The 22,540-nt window shown below is 39.4% G+C and overlaps 2 protein-coding genes across 2 annotated transcripts; one reads left to right on the top strand and one right to left on the bottom strand.

Annotated features, from left to right (window-relative positions):
- Nucleotides 1-6,413: 6,413 nt before the first annotated feature.
- LOC101681824 (olfactory receptor 10A4) lies at nucleotides 6,414-7,361 on the top strand. Its single transcript, XM_004780180.2, has one exon. It carries the CDS (start codon nucleotides 6,414-6,416, stop codon nucleotides 7,359-7,361), a length of 948 nt encoding a protein of 315 aa, XP_004780237.1.
- A 2,431-nt stretch (nucleotides 7,362-9,792) lies between these two features.
- Nucleotides 9,793-10,944, bottom strand: LOC101683867 (olfactory receptor 2D2-like). Its single transcript, XM_004780187.2, has one exon. It carries the CDS (start codon nucleotides 10,838-10,840, stop codon nucleotides 9,899-9,901), a length of 942 nt encoding a protein of 313 aa, XP_004780244.1. The 5' UTR covers nucleotides 10,841-10,944; the 3' UTR covers nucleotides 9,793-9,898.
- Between the last annotated feature and the right edge of the window lie 11,596 nt (nucleotides 10,945-22,540).

Here is a 22,540-nt window from a genome sequence, read left to right as displayed (position 1 = left end):
TCCTTCTCCACTCTTTTATTCTTCTCCATTGTTCTTAACACCACCTAACATATTGTACATCCTATTATATAATTTGCATATAATCTGTTTTCTCTGTTAGAAGATGAGGGCAGGGATTTTTTTAAATTTTTCTTATTAATGTTCTTTTAATCACCATACAGTACTTCACTAGTAGTACTAGTGATGTAGTGTTTCATGATACATTATTTGTGTATAAACACACAGTGCTCATTGCAATACATGCCCTCCTTAATACCCATCACTAGGCTAACCCATCCCCACAGCCTCCTCTCCCCTGAAACCCTCAGTTTGTTTTCCAGAGTCCATAGTCTCTCATGATTTGTCTCCCCCTCTTGACTTCCCCCCTTCAATTTTCCCTTCCTTCTCCTAATGTCCTCCATGCTATTCCTTACGTTCCACATATAAATGAAACCATACGATAATTGTCTTTCTCTGCTTGACTTATTTCACTCAGCATAATCCCCTCCAATTCCATCCATGTCAGTGCAAATGGTGGGTACTCATCCTTTCTGATGGATGAGTAATATTCCATTGTATATATGATTCACATCTTCTTTATCCATTTGTGTGTTGAAGGGCATCTTGGCTCCTTCCACAGTTTGGCTATTGTGGTCATTGCTGCTATGAACACTGAGATGCACATACCCCTTCTTTTCACTACATCTGTATCTTTGGGATAAATACCCAGTAGTGCAATTGCAGGGTCATGGGATAGCTCTATTTTTAACTTTTTGAGGAACCTCCATACTGTTTTCCAAGGTGGCTGTACCAACTTGCATTTCCTGCAACAGTGTAAGAAGGTTCTCCTTTCTCCACATCCTCTGTGGAGGATTTGTTGTTTCCTGTCTTGTTAATTTCTGGCATTAGAACTAGTGTAAGATGGTATTTCAATGTGGTTTTAATTTGAATTTCCCTGATTTCTGATGATGATAAACATTTTTTTTTTCATGTATCTGTTAGCCATTTGTATGTCTTCTTTGGAGATGTGTCTGTTATGTCTTCTGCTCATTTTTTTACTTATTTGGTTTTTTGGGTGTTGAGTTTGATAAGTTCTTTATAGATAAGATATTGGATAGCAGCTCTTTTTCTGTAATTTCATTAGTAAATATCTTCTCCCATTCTGTGGGTTATCTCTTAGTTTTGTTGACTGTTTCCTTTGCTTTGCAGAAGATTTTTCTCTTTTTAAAAAAAAAAAAATTGCTGTGATCTCTTTGGAGAAGAGTGTGGAGATTCCTCAAGAAATTAAAAATAGAACTTCCCTATGACCCTGCAATTGCACTACTGGGTATTTACCCCAAAGATACAGATGTAGTGAAAAGAAGGGCCATCTGTACCCCCAATGTTTATAGAAGCAATGGCCACGGTTGCCAAACTGTGGAAAGAACCAAGAAGCCCTTCAACGGACGAATGGATAAGGAAAATGTGGTCCATATACACTATGGAGTATTATGCCTCCATCAGAAAGGATGAATACCCAACTTTTGTAGCAACATGGACAGGACTGGAAGAGATTATGCTGAGTGAAATCAGTCAAGCAGAGAGAGTCAATTATCCTATGGTTTCATTTATTTGCGGAGCATAACAAATAGCATGGTGGACATGGGGAGTTAGGAGAAGGGAGTTGGGGGAAATTGGAAGGGGAAGTGAACCATGAGATACTATGGACTCTGAAAAACAATCTGAGGGGTTTTAAGTGGTTGGGGGGTGGGAGGTTGGAGGAACCAAGTGGTGGGTATTAGAGAGGGCATGGATTGCATGGAGCACTGGGTGTGGTACAAAAAAAAATGAATACTGTTATGCTGAAAATAAATAAAAAATAGATTTTAAAAAAATGCTGTGGCCAGTGTCGAAGAGGCTACTGCCTATGCTCTCCTTTAGGATTTTATTGGATTCCTGTCTCACATTGGGGTCTTTCATCCTTTTGAGTTTATCTTTTTGTGTGGTATAAGAGAATGGTCAGGTTTCATTCTTCTGTATATAGCTGTCCAATTTTCCCAGCACCGTTTATTGAAGAGACTCTCTTTTTTCCCTTTGGGTATTTTTTCCTGATTTGTTGAAGATTAGTTGACCATAGAGTTGAGGGTCCATATCTGGGCTCTTTATTCTGTTCCATTGATCTATGTGTCTGTTTTGTCCCAGTATCATGCTGTCTTAGTGATCACAGCTTTGTAATATAGCTTGAAATCAGGCAACGTGATGCCCCCATATTTGTTTTTCTTTTTCAACATTTCCTTGGTGATTTGGGGGTTTTCTGGTTCCATACTAATTTTAGGATTGTTTGTTCTAGCTCTTTGAAAAATACCATTGGTACTTTGATCAGATGGCATTGAAAGTACAGATGGCTTTAGGCAGCACAGACATTTTAACATTGTTTATTCTTCCAATTTGTGAGCATGGAATGTTTGTCCATCTTTTTGTGTCTTCTTCAATTTCTTTCGTAAGTGTTCTATAATTCCTCAAGTACAGATCCTTTACCTCTTTGGTTAGGTTTATTCCTAGGTATTTTATCATTTTTGGTGCTAATATAAATGCAATCAATTCCCTATTTTCTCTTCCTAGAGTTACACTGTTAATGTATAGAAAAGCAACTGATTTTGGTGAATTGGGTTTGTATCTTGTCACATTAATGAATTGCTGTATGAGTTCTAGTAATTTCGGGGTGGGGTCTTTTAGGTTCTACACATAAAGTATCATGTCATCTGGAAAGAGAGAGTGTGACTTCTTCTTTGCCAATTTGAATACCTTTTATTTCTTTTTTGTTGTCTGACTGCTGAGACTAGGACTTCTAGCTCTAAGTTGAACAACAGTGGCAAGAGCAGGCATCCTTGTCGTGTTCCTGAGCTTAAGGGAAAAGCTCTCAGCTTTTCCCCATTGAGAATGATAATTTGCCATGGGCTTTTCATAGATGGTTTTTATGAAATTGAAGAATGTTCCTTCTATCCCTACACTCTGAAGAGTTTTAATCAGGAAAGAATGCTGTATTTTGTCAAATGCTTTTTCTCCATCAAATGAAAGGATTATATGATTCTTGTCTCTTCTTTTGTTAATGTGTTCTGTCACACTGATTGATTTGCAAATATTGAACCACCTTGCACTCCAAGAATAAATCCCACCTGGTCATGATGGACAGTCCTTTTATTGTACTGTTGGATCCTATTGGCTAGGATCTTGTTGAGATATTTGGCATCCATATTCATCAAGGATTCTGTAATTCTCCTTTTTGATGGGGTCTTTGCCTGGTTTTAGGATAAGGGTAATGCTGACCTCATAGAATGAGTTTGGAAGTTTTCCTTCCATTTCTATTTTTTGAAACAGCTTCAGGAGAATAGGTTTTATTTCTTCTTTAAATGTTTGGTAAAATTCCCCTGGGAATCCATTAGGCCCTGGACTCTTGTTTTTGGGGACATTTTTGATCACTGCTTCAATTTTGTTACTGGTTATTGGTCTATTCAGATTGTCTGTTTCTTCCTATTTCAATCTTGGTAGTTTATAGGTTTCCAGGAAGGCATCCATTTCTTCCAGGTTGCTTAATTTATTGGCTATAGCAGTCAATAATAATTTCTAATAATTGTTTCTATTTCCTTGATGTTAGTCGTGATCCCTTCCCTTTCATTCATAATTTTATAATTTTGGGTTCTTTCTCTCTTATTTTGGATAAGTCTGGCTAGAAGTTTACCGATCTTATAAATTCTTTCAAATAATGAGTTTCTAGTTTCATTGATCTGCTCTACTGTATTTCTGGTTTCTTACTCATTGATAGCTGCTCTAATCTTTATTAGTTCTCTTCTCCTACTTGATTTTGGTTTTATTTTTTGTTCTTTCTCCAGTTCTTTTAGGTATATTCAGGAGTTTCCTCCTATTTGAGTGAGGTTTAGATGGGAATCTATTTCCCTCTTAGAACCACCTTTGAAGTATCCCATAGGTTTTGGACTGATGTATTTTTGTTCTTGTTAGTTTCCATGAATTAAGTTCTTCTCCTTCTCTTTTTTTAAGATTTTATTTTAATTCCAGTTAGTTAATGTACAGCATAATAGTAGTTTTAGGTATACATTGTGGTGATTCAACACTTGCATGCAATTTCCCATTTGACCCAAACATTTTTTAGCAGGATGGTCTTTAGCTTTCACGTGTTTGAATTGTTTTTAATTTTTTTTTTCCGGTGATTGAGTTCCAGTTTCAAAGCATCATGGCCTAAAAACATGCAAGGAATAATCTCAGTCTTTTGGTATCAATTGAGATTTGATTTGTGACCCAGTATGTGGTTTATTATGGAGAAAGTTCTGTGTGTGTTTGAGAAGAGTGAGAATTCTATTGTTTTAGGTTGGAATGTTTTGTATATATCTATGAAGTCCATCTGGTCCAATGTGTCAAAGCTCTTTTTTGTGTGTTGTTGTTGTTGGTCTTCTGCAGATATGATCTTTCTATTGCTGAAAGTGGAGTTTTGAGGTCTCCTACTATTAAAGTACTATTGATGATATGTTTCTTTATTTTGGTGAGCAGTTGGCTTATGTATTTGGCTGTTCCCATGTTAGGGGCATAGATATTTACAATTGTTAGATCTTCTTATTGGATAGACCCTTTAAGAATGATATAGTGTCCCTCTGTATCTCTTACTACAGTCTTTAGCTTAAAATCTAATTTGTTTGATGTGAGAATTGCTACCCAAGCTTTCTTTTGAGATACATTGGCATGAAAAATTGTTTTCCATCCCTTCACTTTCAGTCTGAATGTATCTTTAGGTTCAAAATGAGTCTCTTGTAGACAGCATATGGATGGGTCTTCCTTTTGTAGAATCCTCCCCCTTAATATTTCTTGCAGGGCTGGCTTGGTGGTCACATATTCCTTTAGTTTCTGCCAGTCTTGGAAGCTCCTTGTCTCTCCATCCATTCTGAATGACAGCCTTGCTGGATAAAGAACCCTTGGCTGTCTGTTATTCTCATTTAGTACCTTGAATATGTTTTGCCAGCCCTTTCTGGCTTGCCAGGTCTCTGTGGACAAGTCTGAAATTATTCTGATGTGCCTCCCACTGTACATAAGAAATCTCTTCCACCTAGCCACTTTCAGGATTGTTTTCTTGGATCTAAGATTTGTGAGTTGTACTATTATATGTTAGGGCCTTGGTCAATTCTCAATGATCTTGGGAGGGGTCCTTTAGGGCAGAGAATTTTGTTTGTTTTATTTATAGATGTATTATCTTCAGTACTTAGAAGAGTGTCTGGTACACAGAAGATAATATTAATGAATAAATTATGCTTCTCTTTTAGGAATTGAAAAATAAGGACTACAGTGAGTTTGGGAAGTAAGTTAGACAAGAAGTAGACTTTGAAGGATAGATCTGCATTATATCATAATAACTATAATGGTTAGCATTTATGGTTAGCATGTGTTATGTATCAGTCATCATGCAAGTGCCTTAGATGTATTACATCATGTAAGTTTATAGTCATCAGAATTTCAGGGTCCCAATTTTGAAGTTTAGTTATTGATGTACTGATTAAACCTTCTGCTTCTTTCTCACAGGATTTAATATTATTAGTCTGCCTATTTTAGTGAGTCTTTATTAACATGATACACTTGAGCTCATATTTCTTGAAAGTCAAGACACAAGTCAACCAACAAAAGCTGATCAAAGGGTTTATGTGTAATACATCTGGATTCCTTCTTTGGTCTGACACTGTCTTGAGTCTGTGTTCCCTTTTCTCATCATATACAACTTATCAGTAATATTTAACCTAAAATCAGAATAAACCACAGTCTCTATATTCCCCATCTCCTTTAAACTGACATATTCTGAGATGGGAAATGAAGAAATACTCTAATATATTGAAGATTCCTCTGGTATACTGAAACCATTGTGAATGTGGGCTGCTTGAGATTAGGGTACATTCAGGTCTCGCCTAAGGGATCATTAGTAACTACTGGTTCACTTTCCTTGACTTTCTCTTTCCTACTCTCATTTTGCAGAAAATATATCCTGGCTGACCTCACCACCTTTCATTGTGCATTAAGACCCCTCTCTTCAGAAATGCTTAGCCTGACTTCTATTTTAGTACCACTGATTATTGAAGAAAGGGTAGGAGTCCCAAAGGGAACCTATGATTTTGAACATTCTCTACAGAGCTAAGAAAAGTCAAGGAATGTGTAGATATATATGATGTGCCTCAGTTCAGTCTAAAACAGGTTAGGATTCTTCCAAAATATTGTGACTCCAAAGGAGAATCTTTTTTTTTTTTTTTTTGAAGGTATAGCTTTTGATTGCCAATCACTATAACAAGAAAGGTAGAGAATGAGGCCATACATTTTCTTTCTAAGGGTATAATAGAGGTCTAAATAACATATGGAGACCTCTACCTTCCTGGAGAATGAATGTCAATGAAATCCTAGGCAGAAGAATGACGTGGGAAAACTGGACAATTGTCAGTGAGTTTGTTCTTGTGAGCTTTTCAACCTTGTCTTCTGAGCTACAAGCTCTACTGTTTCTCCTTTTTTTAACTATTTACCTGGTTACCCTAATGGGCAATGTTCTCATCATCTTAGTCACTACAGCTGACTCAGCTCTACAAAATCCTATGTACTTCTTCCTCAGGAACTTGTCCTTCCTGGAGATAGGCTTCAACTTGGTCATTGTGCCCAAGATGCTGGGAACTCTGATCATCCAAGACACAACCATCTCCTTCCTTGGCTGTGCCACTCAGATGTATTTCTTCTTCTTCTTTGGGGCTGCTGAGTGCTGCCTCCTGGCCACAATGGCATATGACCGCTATGTAGCCATCTGTGACCCTTTGCGCTACCCAATCATTATGAGCCGCAGAGCCTGTGCCCAGCTAGCAGCTGCCTCCTGGTTCTCAGGTTTTCCAGTGGCCACCGTGCAAACCACATGGATTTTCAGCTTCCCTTTTTGTGGCCCCAATAGAGTGAACCATTTTTTCTGTGATAGCCCCCCTGTCATTGCACTGGTGTGTGCTGATACCTCTCTGTTTGAACTGGAGGCTTTGACAGCAACTGTCTTATTCATTCTCTTCCCTTTCTTGCTAATCCTGGGGTCCTATGTCCGAATCCTCTCCACTATCTTCAGGATGCCATCAGCTGAGGGGAAACGCAAGGCCTTCTCCACCTGCTCCTCCCACCTTCTGGTTGTCTCCCTCTTCTACAGTACTGCCATCCTTACATACTTCCGACCACGATCCAGCACCTCTCCCGAGGGCAAGAAACTGCTATCACTGTCCTACACAGTTGTGACTCCAATGTTGAACCCCATCATCTACAGCTTAAGGAATAGTGAAGTTAAGGCTGCACTGAAGCGAGTCATCCACAGGACCCTGGGCCCTCAGAAACTATGACTGACTGTGATGCAAACCAAACGAGTGGAATGCAAGGAGATAGGAAAGGACTCCTCAAGTATGTTTTAGTGCCTCCTCATTCTAAGAGCTATGATATATCCACTAGAATTTTGGACTTTACTAGGATCTGTTTCTGAATGAAAGAACATGAGCAATGAAGGAGAACTTCTATAGGCCTGGGTCCATAGGACTGGGGGACCAACATATCTGAGGATACTGCTAATTGACACAAATTGGGAGCTGATCTGAAGGTTGACAGTTGTAGTGAGAACACTACAATTTGCATTCTGTACTTGTTTTAACTTTTCTTGAACTTCTTCAACCATGTCTTTTTAGAACTTCCTGCTTTACATTATCTATGTTTCCAAACTCCCCCTGAAACTTTCAAGGATCTTTTTGCTTACAAGATAAACTTATGACAATGGTAATAATAAGCGGTAGAGTTTTGTGTCATTCTTTCACTCATTTTTGGAACTCAATTTCTTTTTTTTAATTATTTTTTAAATTTCTTTTCAGTGTAACAGTATTCATTGTTTTTGCACCACACCCAGTGAGTGCTCCATGCAATATGTGCCCTCCCTAATACCCACCACCTTGTTCCCCCAACCTCCCACCTCCCGCCCCTTCAAGATCTTCAGGTTGTTTTTCAGAGTCCATAGTCTCTCACTCAATTTTAATACATTTTTATTCAACATTTAGCATGTGTCATACCCTGTTTAGGACCTGAAGACACAGTGCTGAAGAAAATAGACAATTTTATTACCTTGTGGAATTTATATTCTAATGAGAAAGAAAATAAAGTCATACTTAAAAAATTCCCCTGGCTTATAAAGTACCCATGTACTACTAGGCTAGCAAATAAGGACTTCTTCCTCTGCTACCGTGATTAGTCTGTGCCTCATCTGGCGAAAGACTACTCCACACAGACACCACCTCAATCTCAAATTATTTACCTTGGATATGAGAATTGTTTGACAGAAAGGGTGTGAGGAATACCAAGCTAAGTGGACAACATTCTAGGAAACTGCTGTGAATAACCCAGAGATTCTTTGTTTACTAGATGTTATGCAGTCATATTGGGATTAGATGAAACCAGCTGTCCTTCTTAAACTTGCCTATCACTCTAGCAGCCCCTTTTCCTGATTTTGTCCATTGAATATAGGCCAACTCTGGATTCCTTAAAAATGGCAGACTTGGGGTGTTGATACCATATATAGGTGTGAATTATTCATAACAATTTATTGATATTTAACAGAATAAAATAGCATTTACTGCATAGGCATGTCCTCTCCACAAACTCTATAAATAACTCTAACTCTGTGTGCCATGGAAGTACCAGGACCAGTTCAATCTCCCACACAGGGTACCCTTCACTTCTCATGTATCAAGGGCTCTACAAAAGCAGCACATTCTGAATTATCACTACAAGAATTTGTAAATGGAAATGTAGATATTGGGGTTCTGTTTGGATGATAGCAGTCACACAACAATGCAGATTGACACCATTATACATTTATAATCTCCAATTTTAGCCAAAATTTCATTACTCCTTCACATGTATTTTACTTGTTCTTTTATGGTAGGCAGAATAATGGTCCCCCAAAGATGTCCATATACTAAACCCCAGGACTTATAAACATGTTACCTAACCAGAATAAGGATTGTGTAGACAGAATTAAAATAAGTAACTTCAGATGGGGTTGTTATCCTAGATTTTCTTTGGAATACCATAACAAGAAATTAGAAGGTAGGTAGAGAATGAGACTGAAATATTTATTCCTGTGGCTTTCCTGCCTCCATACACTTATGTCCACAACCCCTGTCTCAAGGTTTTCTCTGTGGAGCTACCCTCTCCAAGTCCTAAGTTGTCCTTCAGGCCCAGGATTAGTACAAGCTTCTTTCTCACTCTTGCTAGCCCTGGGATGTCACTATTTCTGGTTACTTTCAGAATCCTGTCTTTATGTTATTCTGATAGATAAAATATCCTTGTCCCTAATAAGAGTATGAGAAGACAGCAGAACTCATATATTCTCTTCATTGTACCCATGCTCTTCAATACCCACTTCAAACATACATAGATGCATATGATGCCCCACATACATCTAGCATCTAGCTCATAGTAAGTGGTTAATGCTTGCTAATGTATTGATTGTGTGATAATGCAAAGAGATTCAGAAATACCAAAAGGTAAAAAGTTGGAATAGGATCTGGGATAGATTGATAGTAATATTGAACATGATAAAAAAAAAGATGGATTTTATAGGTTCCAGGGTTTATAAAATATGAATTTTTCTTTCAGGATTTCCTAACTCTTATGAGCTAAAACCACCAAGAAGGAAGGAGACACTCCTTCTACTGGTCCATGAGTAATTCTCTTTCTTCTTTTACAAAGAAAGTGCTTCATGAAGGATGAAGGGTAGGTCCACGACAAAGCCCAAAGATAAGAATCTTACCGTATTCCAATCTTGCTGAGGCAACTACTCAGCAAGTCTTCTAAGTAGGGAGAACAAAGACGTCCTCACAGTCAGTAACAGATTTCAAGCCTGCATGAGAAATTTCCTTGTTGCTACTTTCTTCAGAGCTCCCTTCACATCCTTGTTCCTCAGGCTATAGATGAGGGGATTAAGCATGGGTGTCACCATTGCATAGAACACAGACACCAGTTTTTCCTGTTCTTTGAAAGTGAAAGTCTTTGGTGTCATGTAAGTGACAATTGCTGATCCATAAAAAAGGATGACCACCAGGAGGTGGGAGCCACAGGTAGAGAATGCCTTGAGCCTCCTCACAGCTGACTTCATCCTCACCACAGTCACTATTATGTGGCTATAGGACACCAGAATTAGGGAAACAGGTATGAGGAGAATCACGACACCCATGAGGAAAATGGCCATCTCTGAAGTGCGGGTGTCTGTGGATGCCAGGATCAACAGTGCAGGAGCCTCACAGAAGAAATGAGCAATACTATTGCTGCCTCGATAGGGTAGCCTTAATACAAAAGTGGTATCCACCACAGACACCAGAATGCCACTGGTCCATGATCCTGCAGCCAGCTGGACACACAACCTCCAAGTCATGACGCTAGAGTAATGCAGAGGGTTGCAGATGGCCACATACCGATCATAGGACATCACTGCCAGAAAGGCACACTGTGTGCATCCAAAAATGAGGAAGAGTATAAGCTGAGCTGCACAACGTGTGAATGAAATGACCTTCTTCCTGGATAGCAGGTGGACTAGGGCCTGAGGAATGATGTTGGTAGAAAAACAGAGGTCAGCCAGAGATAAGTTGCAGAGGAAAAAATACATGGGTGTGTGAAGCCGCGAGTCAGCCTGCACAAGGCACATGAGAAGCAGATTTGCAAGCACGGTGACCAGGTAGACACCCAGGAATACAATGAATAGCAGCTTCTGCGTGTGGGGGTCATCAGAGAGTCCCAGAAGGAGGAATTCGGTCACCTGTGTCTGATTTGATTGTCTCATAGTTTGTCTCTTTTTTCAGTAAGAAGTCACCACATGCCAAACATAAGTCCATAAAGCCTAAAAGTTTATACAAATCAGATTCAGAGGGCTTTAGAATTTCCTTCAATCGCCACCAGCCATTCCAACAATCCCCTTTATGTAGAGAGGATCATGCTGCTTTAGTTGGAACATTTTCTGTGTTGCAAAACTTAATACTTTAAGGAAAGTGCATTTATTTTCAGTATCATCTGCAAATGTAAAGTAGATCAAAAGAATCATCTTCTTTATGCTGAATATGAAATATCTAATAATAAAAAGATTCAATTAATCTATAAAATATTGGCACTATAATCAATTAATCTATAAAGTATTGGCATTTAATTCCATTTTATTATCACCTAAAACCCTTAAGTCTTGTGCTGCTATTCCCTGTTTTATGATGGTATAGTTTTGTTTTTTTTTTTTAATTCTTTGGGCATATGACTGTTCTTTCTTCCTTCAAAAGACAGACACTAAAGTATAGGAAATTTTTTAAAAAGCCAAAGTACCTTGAAGAACTGACATTTTGTTTGGAGAAAATAACCTGTTCCGGACAGAGCTGGGAAATCAAGGAATAATTGGGTAGTATGCCATCACCTCTTTGGCAATCCTATCCCAAGCTATGGCTGGAACTCCCAAATATCAATCTTAACCATCAGCAAACTTCTAAAATAGCAGACACACCATCACAATATTCTCATCTGAAGTTACCAGATTGACAAGTTTTCTGTGTTTAAACAACACTAATCCACCATCTCTAACCCATCATCCCTTACTGCCTTGCATCATCAGCCTACTCCTCCCAGAGATGGAAAACTATCTTTCTCAGTTTTGTGCCCCTTTATAGACATGGGGTAGTGATTTATTTGATCAATTAGCATTAATTAAGTAAGGTAAATAAAAATAATTTGATCATATGGTTTAGTAGAGTTCTTTAACAAGTCTACCACATTCTGATGTCACTAAGAAGGCAACATAGGTTGTTCCTGACCTTTCCTCATCACAAGAAGAACAACCAACAACTAACTATTCAAGAATAAGATACCACTGAGAAGCAACCTCTGCACCACAGAGACTGAGGTATGGCATTAGAAAGGTAAGAGAAGCAGCTACACATTGACTGCATTGTTCTTCCCCAAACCAGTGCAACATCATGTGGACAGATCTCTCCTGAGCTTCCTATTCCCCTAGTAGTAAGAGAAACCCCAAGGGAGACAATCTGCACTGCCCCAACACTGTGGATTGCTTTGCTACAGGAGCTCTTGCACTGATCTCACACCATAAGGACTGCAGGGGAATCAATGGGACTCAACCACCAGGAATCTGATTGTGATAGAGAAGACGGGAGGGACTTGCAACGATCAGCACACAGATCTTTGCAGATGAAATTCATATTTGCAGTGCTCAGGGACTAATCCCAACCAGCAGTTTTGCTCATCATCTCACCAACTCAGAGATGCACTCTGATCACAGAGAACAATGTGGGGTTCAGATCTCAAAGGAGTTTTGCTAATTCTAGAGCCTTGTTTGTCCATGCCCAGGAAAGGAGCTGAATTACAACCCTACCTGCTGCAAAGAGCGTCTTCTGACCACATCTGACCAGAAGAGCTGAGGACAATTCCTGGAAGCAGTACCAGCCTAGCAGTGCTCAAAATGAGATATGGGTGGGAATACCTGATAGCACCCAGAGCAAAACCAGTCCCTGTGGAATATTCCTGTGCCCCACACAGGCAGAGGCATTAATTCATAGCCTATGCTGAAGGTAGTAACCCCTCCCAACTGGAGAGCCTTCCTGAGAAATTGAGAGTAGCCTGGAGTGGCTTGACCCCCTCTCAATGTGGCAAGAAACCTAGGACATAGCCCCACCTATTGTCAAGAATGTCTTCTGGCCCCTTCTTACTGGAAGGGCTGGGGACAACTCCTGGAAGCAGTGCAGCCTAGGGACACTCAAGCTAAGAGGCAGGTGCACAGAACTGAGAGTTTGCAGGGCAAAGCCAGTGGTTCTGCTCCATCAGAAAATTTGTGGTGTGTAAAGGCAACAAGGATAAATACCTAGTAGTGCAATTGCTGGGTCGTAGGGTAACTCTATTTTTAATGTTTTGAGGCTTGTGTTGTAATGAGCACTGTTTTAAGCAACAACATTATAACATTCGCTTATAACATTTGTTATAAGCAACAAATGAATCATTTAACACTACATCAGAATCTAATGATGTTGGCAAACTGAACATTAAAAGAAAAAAAAAGATGACAAAGAACTTAGCCAGCTTTAGGAGCTGCTCTCCCACTGTGCTCAGTCAAAAAATCTAATTTGTAGCCCCACTCATCACTGAATACAGCCTTCAGCTTGTCCAGCCAAAGAACCTAACCAGAGCATATTGGAAGCTGCACAGCCCATCCACCAGACCTACACAGAATGGCACTATAGGAGAGAGAACATCTGTGGCTTCCCTCAACTACAGAGCAAAACTGGTGACCTCACTTGACCAGAGAATTCAAGGCACACTCTGGCTTGACTGGAGTCCTTAAACAATGAGTTGTCCAGGCTTTGGGTTCTGTCCTGTTTCCCTGCCAAGAAAGCTATTTCATATACTATTATTGAATATAGTACCTAGTCCTGTTCTTCTAGTAGGACTAACCAAAGAATCCAGGCAACCACAGAACCCATCCTACAGCCTCACTTAGGCAGGGAACTAAGACAGCAGTCCTACTCAATTGTTCTCAGCCGATGGCATACCTCCATGACATTAAGAATGAAAGAAGAGAATCATATGACCATCTCAATAGATACAAGAAAAAGGATGTGACAAAATTCAACATCCATTTGTGATAAAAAAAAATTCTTAACCTGTTATGGATAGAAGTATCATATCTCAGTATAAGAGGCCACGTGTGACAAGTCCACAGTTAGCATTGTACTTAATGGTGAACAGTTGAAAGATTTTGTCTAAGATCAGGAACAAAACAAAGGTGCCCATTCTCAGCACTCCTATTCAACATGGTACTAGAAGTCTTTACAAGAAGAATCAGGCAAGAAAATAAAAGGTATCACAATTGGAAAGGAAGAAGTAAAACTGTATTTGCAGGTAATATGATTTTATATACATAGAAAATTCTAAAGACCAAATCAAAAGAAAAAAACCTGTTATAGCTAACCAATGAATTCATTAAAGTGGCAGGATACAAAATTCATGTACAAAACAGTAGCATTTCTATATGCTATCAACAAATTTTCTGAAAAAAATCCCAATTACAATAGCATCAAAAACAATAAAATATTTAGAAATAAATTTAACTGAAAATGTGAAAGTTTTCTACTATAAAAACTATAAGATATTGATGAAAGAGATCAAAGACACAAATAAATGGAAAGCTATCCCATACTCATGATTGGAAGAATTAACACTATTAGTATCTCAGTACTACTAAAAGTTATCTACAGATTCAGTGCAATCCTTTTTGAGAGTCCAAAGGCATTTTTACAGAAGTAGATAAAACACTCCTAAAATTCATATGGAAACACAAAAGAACCCAAATAGCCAAAGAAAGTCTGAGGAATAAGAACAAAGTGGGAGATGTCACACATCCTCATTTCAAGCTGTCTTATCAAGCTATAGTCATCGGAACAGTAAGGTACTGGCATAAATACAGACAGATAAACCAATGAAACAGAATTGAGAACCCAGAAATAAACCCCAAAATACACAGACAACTAATATTGGACAAGGGAACAAAGAATGCTCAAGGAAGGAAAGACAGTCTCTTCAATCAATGGTATTGAGATAATTGGATACTCACATGGGATAGAATGAAATCAGACTCACAAAAATTAACTTCATATGAATTAGACTTAAAATTTAAGTCCTGAAACAAGGAAACCCCTAAGAAAACATAGGAGTAAAGCTCCTTGACATCCATTTTGGTAATCAATCTTTGGATAGGACACCTAAAACATAAATGACAAAATAAAGAATGCATGAGAATACAACAAACTAAAAAGATTCTGTGAGAATACATCAAACTAAGAAGCTTCTGAAGAGCAGAACAAACCATGAACAAAGTGAAAACCAAATATTTGCAAACCATATACCTGATAAGGGATTAGTATACAGAATATATGAAGAACTTACACAACTCATTAGTAATTAGGGAAACCACAGAGACATACATATCACTGCATGCTTGTTAAAATGGCCATCATAGGGATGCTTGGGTGGCTCAGTTGGTTAAGCATCTGCCTTTGGCTCAGGTCATGATTCCAGGGTTCTGGGATTGAGGCCTTCATCTTTGGGTCCCTTGCTTGGTGGAGAGTCTGCTTCTCCCTCTGCCTGCCCCTCCCCCTGCTTGTGTGTGTGCGCTCTCTCTCTCTCTCTCTCTCTCTGACATATTTTTGCTGGATATAATACCTTTATTCAGACATATGCTCACGACTAGAGTTAGCATTAATTTCCCTTGAACATTCATCACACTGTGGATCAAATGTCATTGGCCAAGCTTACGCTTGGAAAAAGACCCAGCTCCTGAGGCCAAAGAATCTTAGCTAGGAGGAGCCAAATCTAACTAATAAAGAATTGCTTCTAAAGAAAAATGTAGTCTATGGCTGAAATAGCTGGTATAAAATAAATTTTGAGACCACATGCTATTTTATTAGGTACTTCAGAATTACCATCCATCTAAGTGGAAGGTATTACCTGGTTAGTTCTTGGAGTCTCCTTAGGTCCTTTAGACTTTGCTTCTCTCTCCATTGCACACCCTTCCTAGACTAGAAATTAATGCATGTCTCTAATCTCAGGGAAAACTAGATGGTAAGTGAGTATACTCCGTTTTAATGAAAAGAGAGAGTGAGGGCATACAACTGAACACTTCTCACAGAGTTTTTTTTTTTTTTTTAAGATTTTTTATTTATTCATTTGACAGACAGAGATCACAAGTAGGCAGAGAAGCAGGCAGAGAGACAGAGAGAGAGGAGGAAAGGCTCCCCGCTGAGCAGAGAGCCCTATGCGCGGCTCGATCACAGGACCCTGGGATCATGACCTGAACCGAAAGCAGAGGCTTTAACCCACTGAGCCACCCAGGCACCCCTTCTCACAGAGTTTTAAGTGATGCCTATATTAGTGGTTAACTTAATGGAAGGGCAGCTACAGGATATTGCTGATTCTATACCTTCATCTGGCTAACAACTACAGGTTTTTAAATATTCCATTTATAAAAAATAAAAAATTATAAAAAAAAATTCCATTTAGTAAAAGTGTTATCCAGAAAACCCTCCTTTCTGACCCACACGTTTCCCATTTCCCAATCCCACTCACCCTCAACACATACACACATTAGGAAATATACACATTCACAAACATCTAGAAATTAGATGCATTAGTGTACCTTCCGCATCATGTACTTACATCCATCGTGGCTAAAAAGATTACATTGAAATTAGCTTCTTTCTCTGCTACACTGAGATGTTCAAGGGTAGGGACCTCATCTGACTGCTCTTCATTCACAGCAAATAGAATAAGTTGGTACAGACTAAGTGTACAACACGTGGTTTCTGAGCTGATTGGACGTGAGGCAAAACACTGAGAAACAGTCAATATGAGTCAGAGTGTGACTTGTGATCTGTCAGAGGATAGGAGCTCTCACTGACCCTGGCACAATAGTAGAAGGCTACACCCCTGACCTCTCCTGATTTGTTTTTAAAAGCATATTATTCTCTAATGAGAATGTGGAAGAGAAAATGTTCCCCCAGGTGACTGTGAATCTGCCCCCAGGGTCAGGAAGCTTCTGAAAGGAAAGCATGTGTACTGTCAAGCTTTCTCTCCTATTATTCTGCCTTTTCCCTAGATTTAACATCAACTTTTCAGTTCATTTCCCTAAAAATGGCATATATTATGATTCAAGCAAGAGGATAGATCAGGAAGCCATGCATTTTCTAATCTGACATTTTCTAATCTTGTAGGAAGAAGATTTTGAGGGAATCCATAAGAACCAAGAAAGAAGACTGAATTTCAGTTCTGATTCCAAGATCTTTGGTGCTCAAAATCACCCATTCCCTACCCTCCATACCCACTTCCTGTCTTCCAAGCCCAGCTCAATAGAGGCATAAAAATCCCCTCTCAAAGGATTAATACTGACTCCATGGAAGTTCTGCTTATGTCTCCTCTAGGCGAGGACCATGGTCTCCTTCACAGGGAATTCGACATTGTAGTTGCAGTTTGATAAAGTAGATCCACTGTGGAAAAAACCTTGACTAGATCTATTACAGAAGATTTAGCTCTGAGGATCCGACAGTTTGGACAAAATCAGTTGAATTTTAAAAGCAAAATTTATGAAGAGATAGAAACCAATTCACTGCCAATATACACCCAGTTAATAACTTTGTCCACCTTGTGCCTTCTCTTTCCATCCCTTTAATAGTCTTACAACATTTTCTCATCTGGTGAAGGAAAACAGATCAAATTAGCATGTCAAAGCCAGTAAAAAAAATCTCAGTGTTGAGGGGGAATCTGCCACGGTTGTATTGGCTGCAGGAGTGGGCAGAGTGGAGACTGCAAGACTGAGGTCCTCTTGTCATAAGTCATTCGAGTCCAAGAGCTCAGTAAAATCTCTGAGGCCAACGTCAAGGACAAGACAGAGAAGGGAACCCCCAGCACTGCATTGTCCTCATGCTCCATCCAAAGGTCTTATTGACATCAGGACATACTAAGCCACAATAGTTCCATTTAAATGAGGACACCAGAAGGATACTAGGAGCAGTCTCTGGAGTGGCTGAAGTGCTCAGGAGAATTCTGAATCATTAGGGTGGATCTTGAGCTGTGTTTTCTCTCAGAGGTTCCCAAATGGTTATAAGGAGAACAGAAAATAACATGCAGTTAGCACTCACATCTCCACTTATGGGTCCCCTGAACAGTTCTTCTCACCTGTCTTCTTTCTTGGGAAGTGAGGTATTGTTGCAATTAAGTATTTGGTTTGTAGACTCTAGGTTGCAGCCCCATTATATTACATACTCTGTGTATGTTTTCAAGAATTTCATCATTTGTAGAAGGTGAATATAATGTGCCCCAGATGATGATATACTTCAGTTATTAACATTTTAACAATATTTTCATGTCTTTATTTATGTTAGGGCTGATTCCATGATAAAACCTGTTAAACCCCTAGGGTCTGCCTGGGCCTGCTTAGCCAGAGTGACTCCATGTTGCTTAGGTATCCATTTTGTTGCCTAGGTAGCCATTTTTTTATTGCCATGTTGCCTAGGTAGCCATTTTGTTGTTTAATATATGCCTCAGCAGTTACTAATATTGGTTCTGGGTAACCGTTGCTAAAACACACACCTAAAATAAGGCCAGACAGGTAAAAAACATCCAATCAGCCAAAGCCACATACATAGAGGTCTGCAGTTGTGCCCTATAAAAACTAGCCTGTAAGATCAAGGGGCATCACTCTCTTCGGAGGTGGCCCTGGTCAGTCAGTCTGACTTTTAATGCTTGGCATAGAATAAAGCTTTATATAACTTTCACTTTTGTCTCAGTCTCGTTCCCCTGGCCAGTCAGTCTAACTTCTAATGCTTGGCATAGAATAAGGCTTTGCAGAACTTTCACTTTGTCTCAGTCTTGTTCCTTTGATAACAGACCCAACAATTTACACACATAGTTATTTTAATAACTTGACGCTAAGTTGTAGCCTTAATGCTCAGAACATACAAAGGGCTCCTACAAATAAGAAAAGTCAGAAAAATCCAATTTTTAAAATGGGCAAAGACTAGAACATGTACTTGCAACATAGGAAATACAGCTAATAAGCATATGAAAAGGTACACAACATAATTAGCCACCAGAATACATAAATTAAAATCACAGTGAGGGGTGCCTTGGTGGCTCAGTTGGGTAGGTGTCTGACTCTTGACTTTCGATCAGGTCATCATCTCAGATTTGTGGGATCAAGCCCCATGTGGGGTTTCATGTTCAGGGAGGAGTCCGCTTGTCCCTCTCCCTCTTCATCTACCCCCCACTCATTCTCTCTCTCTCTCTCTCATAAAGAAATAAAATCTTAAAAAAAAAAACACAGTGAAATACCAAGCTTCATAAAAGTGGATTAAAATGACTGAGGATGTGGAGCAATTTTCATTGCTCATGGGAGCATTATTTGGTACAATCAATTCAAAAAGTCCATTTGGAAGCTTCTTTGAAAACTAACCTTAAATATACACCTTCTCTCCTACAATCCAGTTGTTTCACGCCCTCTGTGGTATACACGCCTTATGGAGATTAGGGTTTACCTCTACACAAGTATGTGCATGTATTTTTATAACAGCCTTACTCAAATAACGGGAAATGGCAACAATATTAATTTGCATGGATATGAAAAAGGATAAATTGTGATACATGAAGTGGGATACTATTGATTATTTTTAAAAGAATGAACTACTACTATATACAACCAGGTAGGCAGAAAGATGTTTAATAAAAGAAGCCAGACATATAGGAAGTATATTCTATAGGATTCCATTTCTTTGAACCTCAAGAATAGGCAAAACTAATTCATATTTTTAGGATTCCAAATTGTTAGGGTCCGTGACCAAAGGAAGGAGACTGACAAAAAGCAAAAATCAAACAAAGCTTTATTTCACGCCAAGCATCAAAAATCAAACTGACTGGTAAGGGCCATCTCTTATGAAGAGACAACGATGATGACCACGACATGGTCACTCCCAAGAGGGCCGCTCTGGATAAGGCTGCTCTGGAGGAGGCCGCTCTGGAGGAGGCTGCTCCCCAGTTGGAGCCGCTCCCAAGAAGAGGCCACTCTGGACATGGCCGCTCCTAGGACGAGGCCGCTGCTGATGCGGTTGCTCCCCAGACAGGTCTGCTCCCCGGACAGGGGCTGCTCCAGCGAGGCCGCTCCCTATACAGGCCACTCCCAAGAAGAGGCCACTCTGGACGAGGCTGCTCCCAGGAGGAGGCCACTCTCCAGACAGGGCCGCTCCCCGGACAGGGGCTGCTCCAGCAAGGCGGCTTGCGGCAGCGCCGGCTGGGGCCCGGGGCGGTGAGGCTGCTCACAGCAGGGCCGAGGCCCAGGGCAGCAATGCCCCTCATGGCAGGGCCGTGGCTCGGTGGTGGCGAGGCTGCTGGTGGTGAGGCTGCTGGCGGCTAGGCCATTCTCCGTGGTGCCACTGCCTAGGACTACGATGACCAGGACGACCACGACGCTCCAACTCTCCCGAAGACTACCCTAACGGCTATTCCAACAGCTATTCTAACGGCTATTCTAACAGCTATTCTAATGGCTATCCTAACAGCTATTCTAACTCCTCCTACTATTCCAAGGCTATTTTGAATCCTCCTTCTACTCCCCCCACCCCAGCCTCACAAACTAACATTTATAGAGGTGGTTGAGCCCAGCCCACACACAAGTGGCCAATGGGATTTCAACTCACCACAGTAAATATATGCACGCCCCACTGATTGGATGTCTCCATCCAGCCTGGCCCTCCCCTATATCTGGGGTTTGCAACTAAGTTCCTCTGGCTAACCAGGCCCTTACACAAATAATGGTTACCTTTGAGAGACTGTTGATTTGGAGTTGACTGGGAGCTTTGTGGTGGCTGTGAGGATTCTACATTCTCATCTATATAAAAGTTATACTGACATATACATACATAAGACTTTCTTGAACTATAGAGAAGATTGGTGCACATTCTTTATGTAAACAATATCTCATTTAAAGAGAGGGAGAGAGAAAAGAAAAAAAATGAAGTTAAGCATTTAATTCAAACTGTTGGGTTGGAGGCGCCTGGGTGGCTCAGTGGGTTAAAGCCTCTACCTTCGGCTCAGGTCATGATCCCAGGGTCATGGCATTGAGCCCCACCTTGGGCTCTCTGCTGAGTGGGGAGCCTGCTTCCCTTCTTCTCTCTCTGCCTGTCTCTCTGCCTACTTGTGATCTCTGTCTGTCAAATAAATAAATAAAATCTTTAAAAAAAACTGCTGGGTGTTTCACAGAGCAAATAGTGGAGCAAACAAAAGGCACAAACAAGTAAATAATAAAGAGAAAAGAAGAAATCGATGAAATAGAAAACAAAATATAAATATGATAAGATTAACAAAATCTGAAATTTTTCTTTACAGTGATTACTAAGATAGCCAAAACTGTTTCAACAATTATTTGTTAGAAAGAAAATAGTAATAAGCCAGGGAACTTAAGTGGCCCTCCCTCCAAAGAAATAGAAAAAACATGACAAATACTGTCAGAGAAAACTTTATCTGGATTCTGGAAAATAAAGATTTATAGCAATCACATGGATTTTTAATCAGGTAAAAGACAACTCAAACTATGTTTGTGTTGCCTTAGTTACTCTCACTATGAAAGTGAAATAATATTTCACAGAATCAAAGAAAATATTTGCAAACCAAATGTCTTCAGGCAATCTACTACGCAGAATATATAAAGAATTTTTTAATTCCTTTTTTTTCAAAACCAAAAAAAGATAAGCAACACAATTTTTAAATGGACAATGGACTTGAAAAGGTATATCTCCAAAGAAGATACACAAATGGCTGACAAGAACATGAAAGGATTCTGCACATTCTTAGGCAGGCATTTGGAAATCGCAAATTAAAACCAGTTAGACTATATCTTGGTCCATATACACTATGGAGTATTATACCTCCATCAGAAAGGATGAATACCCAACTTTTGTAGCAACAGGGACAGGACTGGAAGAGATTATGCTGAGTGAAATAAGTCAAGCAGAGAGAGTCAATTATCATATGGTTTTGCTTATTTGTGGAGCATAAGCAATAATACAGAAGACATGGGGAGATGGAGAGAAGTGAGTTGGGGGAAATTGGAGGGGGAGATGAACCATGAGAAACTATGGACTCTGAGAAACAAACTGAGGGTTTTGGAGGGGAGGGGCATGGGAGGTTGGGTGAGCCTGGTGGTGGGTATTATGGAGGGCACATATTGCATGGAGCACGGAGTGTGATGCATAAACAATGAATTCTGGAACACTGAAAAGAAAAAAATAAATAAATAAAATTCAAAAAAATAAATAAAACCACAGTTAGAAATAGAACCTCTTCCTTTTCTATTGGCAATATTACCAAGCTTCAAAAATAAAAGCCATGTGGTGCTGGTGGGAAAAAAAAAAAAAAAGGACTGTTAAGTGGAACAGAATTAAGAGCTCATAGACATATGTGAAATTTAATGTACATCAAGTTAATTCCAAAAATCATTATGAAAAAGACAAATAGCATAGTAAAAAGTACTGATAAATATAACTTTACTACTAAATCATATATATTATAAATACTATTTTACTACCTAGAGGGAAAAAAATGGATTTCTACCTAATGTGACACAAGAAGGTAGACTCTAAATGGATCAAATAACTAAAAGTTAAAATAGAACAATGACGTTATAGAAGAAAACATAAGAGAACATATTTTGACCTACAGCAAGGAACCTTTAAACAAATGAGAAACTTGATGAAGTTGATTTCCTCAAAATCTAAGATTTGTCTTCAATGAAAAACTTGATGAATTTGATTTCCTCAAAATATAAGATTTGTCTTCAAAGAACATTATGAACAAAGTTAAAAGGGTAGATGAGAAAATGGATGAGATATTTGCACTGTGTAGAACAAATAAGAAATAAATAAGAACTTAATGTCAGGAATCCATAATAAATTCT

The sequence above is a fragment of the Mustela putorius genome, unplaced genomic scaffold (assembly GCF_011764305.1).
Source record: "Mustela putorius furo isolate JIRA1106 unplaced genomic scaffold, ASM1176430v1.1 tig00003859_pilon_pilon_pilon, whole genome shotgun sequence".
Taxonomy (NCBI): domain Eukaryota; kingdom Metazoa; phylum Chordata; class Mammalia; order Carnivora; family Mustelidae; genus Mustela; species Mustela putorius.
The sequence above is the reverse complement of the archived record's forward strand: the minus strand, read 5'-3'. Positions and strand labels throughout refer to the sequence as shown.

Excerpts from the sequence above, each read along its gene's own strand:
- LOC101683867 (XM_004780187.2), bottom strand. The coding sequence starts at position 10,840 with ATGAGACAATCAAATCAGACACAGGTGACCGAATTCCTCCTTCTGGGA.
- LOC101681824 (XM_004780180.2), top strand. The coding sequence starts at position 6,414 with ATGACGTGGGAAAACTGGACAATTGTCAGTGAGTTTGTTCTTGTGAGC.